This window comes from Meleagris gallopavo, unplaced genomic scaffold (assembly GCF_000146605.3).
Source record: "Meleagris gallopavo isolate NT-WF06-2002-E0010 breed Aviagen turkey brand Nicholas breeding stock unplaced genomic scaffold, Turkey_5.1 ChrUn_random_7180001957417, whole genome shotgun sequence".
Classification (NCBI taxonomy): domain Eukaryota; kingdom Metazoa; phylum Chordata; class Aves; order Galliformes; family Phasianidae; genus Meleagris; species Meleagris gallopavo.
This window is the reverse complement of record NW_011217649.1, coordinates 1-4,754: the sequence shown is the minus strand read 5'-3', so window position 1 is coordinate 4,754 and position 4,754 is coordinate 1. Positions and strand designations below refer to the sequence as shown.

Sequence of the window (4,754 nt, the reverse complement as noted above, 5' to 3'; positions counted from 1 at the left end):
GAGTCTTAAGTTTCTACCACAGAAGGTACTGCATACCACTGACAAAATTGTATTAATGAGTAATTTTATTTTCAGGACTACTGATGATAGTACCAATACATATCACTTTAAAAGGAGAGTTAAATCTACTACACTCTGTCCCAGCCTCAAATAGTACCTCAAATAGTTATTTATATCCATACACCAAATGGTTATCACTTCCACTCAATGGCACAGAACACAGGTGTAATCCCTTTCACCTACACTGTACTGTCTTGCTCCCCAGGTTATTTTGCTACTGTTCTCTACATACGCGCACACATACACACATATACTTCAGATAAGCATTATGACACTGTAAGAAATATAATATAAGTACGAAAAATTCACTCGACATATATTTACTTTAGTTTCTCCTTTTTTTAATCTGCATTATGCTCTAAGACAAAGCAGGATCTGACTGCATTGCAGCATAGCTCTGTATGTTCAAGGATAGTTATATTATACAATACTCACTAGAGAAATACTAAAGCATACAATACAAAGCATAGGATCCAACAGAGTATCCATGCAAATTCAGAAAGAAAATATGCAGAGTTTTTTAAAACCGAGGATAACTTAAGGTAATTCCCAGGGCTGAGAAGGTGACTTAACATTACAAAAAAAATTTTTGAAAATCCACTTCTTCACATTATCAGTAAGAGCACAGAGTAGACCTTATACATGTCTGGGATACACAAATCCCACACTGCTATTTTTCCTTAACAGAGAGCTAAAAGCTTACCAAATCTTATTAATGGTATATGAGTAGGAGCTAGGAAGCATAAATTGAGAGGGTCCTTTGCACAATTTTTGTATAGTTGTCCCAATGTGGAACTTCTCATTCTGGTACCTGTTATTTCAGCGAAAGGCGTTCTAGTCAACAAAACACCACATCAAGTGAAACATTAAAAGCACTCAGAAGAAATGAACAGGGAGTAATGACAGTGAAGCAGGAATGAACTTAGCAGAGGATGTCCAAGCATGGCATCACTGACATTTCCTATGTTCATTAAAGCTGCTATACTTTGTAGAGACTTCCTGAAAATAAGCCTTCCTAAACATCTGACACCAACTAGTACATACAAGAAAACCACCTAAAAATTGTTGTTCTTTTCCCTTCCACTGAGTTCCTTAATGACCTTGAAAAACATTCTTGATCTGGGTAGCAGGTAATATAAATAATTAGTTAACATATTAAAACTTACTTATGACTTACCTTTTCCAAAACTGTCACTGAAATACCAATATTACACATGAAATAATTCTAACAAATCCTACCCCATTTTGTCCTTACCTTCCATACAAAGCTGGATGAAATTTCGACATGCTTTTGGTGCTTCTTTAGACCACAATTCTATATCAATATCTCCTGCTGTAGTTCTCAGCAAAACCTATAAAATTTTTATAAATACACCATTAGTTTTATTGCAACTTAGACAATAATAAACAAGTATTACTACTGAATTAAAAGATACTCTTAAATTCATAACATTAACAACAGTACTAGATAAGTACTAAGCAGTTAAGGCTGGTGATGAGTACTGTCCCTCAGTGGTACAATCTAATTAACACATTTATCGTTGACATAGACAGTGAACATGAGTGCACCTTCAGCAAGTTTGCTGATGACACCAAGATGAGTTGTGTAGTTGATATGAAAGAAGGAAAGGATGTCGTTCAGAGGGACCTGGACAGGCTTGAAAAGTGGGCCCATGTGAGGATCAACTAGGCCAAGTGCAAGGTGCTCATGTGAGTTGGGACATTCCCAGATAAACATACAGACTGGGAGAAGAACTCCTTGAAAGCAGCCTTTCTACAAAGGATTTAGGGGTTCTGATGGATGAAAAGCTGGATGACATGAGCCAGCAGTGTGCACTTGCAGGCTCTAAGTCCAACTGTATTCTGGGCTGTGCCAACAGAAGAGCAGCCAGCATGGAAAGAGGGGATGGTACCCCTCTGTTCTGCCCTCATGAGGCCCCCACTTGGAGTACTGTGTCCAGACCTGGGGCCCCCAACAAGAGAAAGATGTGGAGTTGTTGGAGCAGGTCCAGAGGAGGGCCATGAAAATGATCAGAGAGCTGCAGCATCTCTCCTATGAAGAAAGGTCAAAGGAGCTCAGCTTGTTTTGGCTGGAGAAGAGAAGACTTCTGGGAGACCTCACTGCAGCCTTCCAGTACTTGAAGTAAGGGTATAAACAAGAAGGAAACCCAACTTTTTACGTGAATAGTCGATAACAGGACAAGGGTAGATTGTTTTAAATTGAAAGAGAGCAGATTTAGGCTGGATGTGAGGGGAAAATTCTTTACTCAGAGGCACTGCCCATAGAAGCTGTGGTGCTCCATCCCTGGAGGTGTCAAGGCCAGGTTGATGGGGCACTGAGCAGCTGAGCTAGTGGGGGGCAGCCATACCCATGGCTGGAGATTGGAACTGGGTGACCTCTGAGGTCTTTTCCAATCCAAACCTTTCTGTGATTCTATGATATCCCAGTGTAGCTTTGTCAGCAGTTAAGATATAGTTCTGAAGCAATTCGGATGAAAAAATTTCAAGGCTGATAACACACTAACAGAGAATAGAATATTAAACACTCTTTAATACTTCCACAACGAGACAACACAGAAAAAGAATATGTCTTAAATCTCCAGTGGCACAGTCTATTACAAGTGACACCACTGAAGACAAGGCCATTCACAACAAAGCGGTAAACATAACAAGCGGCCGCAACTCCCGCCCTCCCCTCCCTCGCAGCTCCTCCGAGGGCAGCGCGCGCAACGCCGCGCGGCACAGCGGGCACGGCGCCGGCTGCCTGCAGGGAGCCTCACCTTGCCGTTGTGGGGGGCTCCTGGATGTAAATGTTGCTCATGCTGAGGAAGGGGCGTCGTGGCGGACCCACACCGCCCCGGACCGACGCGCAACAACACTTCCGCCCTATCCGCGCTACTGCTCGCAGCCCGTCGCCATCTTGGACGCCTCTACACAGCACAGTGGGGCGGGGGGAGGGTGTGACTGCCCTCCGGAGCAGTCCGTTGATCAGGGTCTCCACGCGAATCACTGAGTGAATTCTTTTCGGAAGGATCTGAAAGCTTTTCTGGAGACCTCCGGTCCCCTCTCGCCTCCCCGGCCCGGTACTGAGGTCCCCCGTCCTTCCCGCGAATGGCACGGCCCGATTGTGCTCCGGACAAAGCCTTCCGGTGGGGAGAGGTGCCGCGGCGTTTCCGGGCCGGGCTGCGTGGAGGACGCTGCTCGCAATGGCTCTGCCGGGTGAGGAAGAGCCCCGAGGCTGCGGGCGGCGTGCTGGGATGGGAGCGATGGGGTCGGCGGCACCGTTCGTGGGGAGGCGGGGCCCGAGGAGCGGCTGGCGGTGCGTTTGCCAGGCTGCTGAGCTGAAGAGCCGCCGCCATGCCCGTGCCAGCAGCTGAGGGCTGTGGGCTGCTGCTGCCTTTCTGCCCTCGGTATGCGGCCCTCGCCTGCAGTCTTGTGGGTGCGCGAGGCTGGCTCCTGCCGTCTGCAGGTGGTCGCTGCCTTTCTGAGAGGTCCCGAGAATGGCATCGTTCCGCATGGTTTTTCCTCCTTATGCCCCAGATTAACGCCTGTCCGCATCTAGGTTGTTTAAATAAAGGCTTTAAGAGCCGTGGTGCAGTGAGCACGGACAGCAATGGTCGTGTTACCCACCAGGTATTCAGCCTGTGTGATCCTGAGGTGTGAGGAGTGTTTGGCTGGAGAAAATTGAGTCAAACAAGAACAAAAAAACCTAGCAAAAACAATTCCTTAATAAAGCTGCTCTCACTCCCATCTTAGGGAATAGTTTCTGAAGGAAGAGGTCTTACGTTTGTTTTCAAAGATGTGCAAAACCTCTTTTGCAATATTGTTGTCCACTAAATGAGTGAGGCCCTTAGTGATGTTTTCTGCTCAGTTGTTATTTTTCTGGAGAACTGGCAGTTGGAAAGGAAAGGAGGTGGGTGAAAAGAAAGAAACCTTTACTTGTTTGCTTTTAGTTGCCTGAAACTTAATCTATTCTAAAACCCTGCTTTTAGCACCATTATTTAAATCTCAAACAATAATAATTTATTATCATCTCAAGAATTTGATGGGTGTGGGGACGATAATCAAGATCGAGTAAAACTGTCTAGGTAGATAGAGAGCCATTAACTTTTTCAGACACTATCAGCAGGCAAATTCCATTCTCAGCTGGGATTCCTGATATTGCTGCTATGTAAAGGTTTCTTTTATACATTTTTTTCCATATTTTTCAGTCACACACTTTTTGTGTCTTAATTGGTGCTCATTTCTCTGCGGTTTCTCTTAAAAACTGTGTGTTGTCTTTACAGAAATCTACATCTCACAAGTTGCACCTGTATAGGTAGTCCATTAAAACTGGAGTTATTTTTCTGATCAGTGTTACCAAACTTAGCATAGTGTTTACAATGCCTTTCTTATCAAGTATTGGGTGATTATTGGAAAGCCTGACAAACTGCGTTTACACATGCAGTAGATTCTATAGTGTGTGCTCGCTTCCTTTGCATGAGCACTGAGTCTTTCTGTACTGCAATGATTACACTGATAGAGATGGAGTTTATTGAGTATTTCAGAGTGATGAAAGATGAAATCTTGCTTATGAGTCCAGATGTGAACTGAATCAGCAGATGTTATTTTGAGTATTTCTGTGATACGGCATTGCAAGGTAGATATTATATATATTTTTTTACTCTTTCCTTTACATTTTTTTTTGTTGTTTG

The 4,754-nt window shown here is 44.2% G+C and overlaps 1 protein-coding gene across 1 annotated transcript in view; it reads right to left on the bottom strand.

Annotated features, from left to right (window-relative positions):
* The window catches only part of LOC104917197 (spliceosome-associated protein CWC27 homolog), a gene marked incomplete at its 3' end in the record, with an annotated part of 13,403 nt that extends 9,984 nt beyond the window's left edge, over positions 1-3,419 (bottom strand). Inside the window, exons 1-3 of the mRNA XM_010728348.1 lie at positions 3,132-3,419; positions 2,841-2,990; positions 1,316-1,412 (exon numbers count right to left, since the gene is read on the bottom strand). Of these exons, the coding sequence (XP_010726650.1) occupies positions 1,316-1,412; positions 2,841-2,990; positions 3,132-3,419 (535 nt within the window). The remainder of the gene's footprint in view (positions 1-1,315; positions 1,413-2,840; positions 2,991-3,131) is intronic.
* Between the last annotated feature and the right edge of the window lie 1,335 nt (positions 3,420-4,754).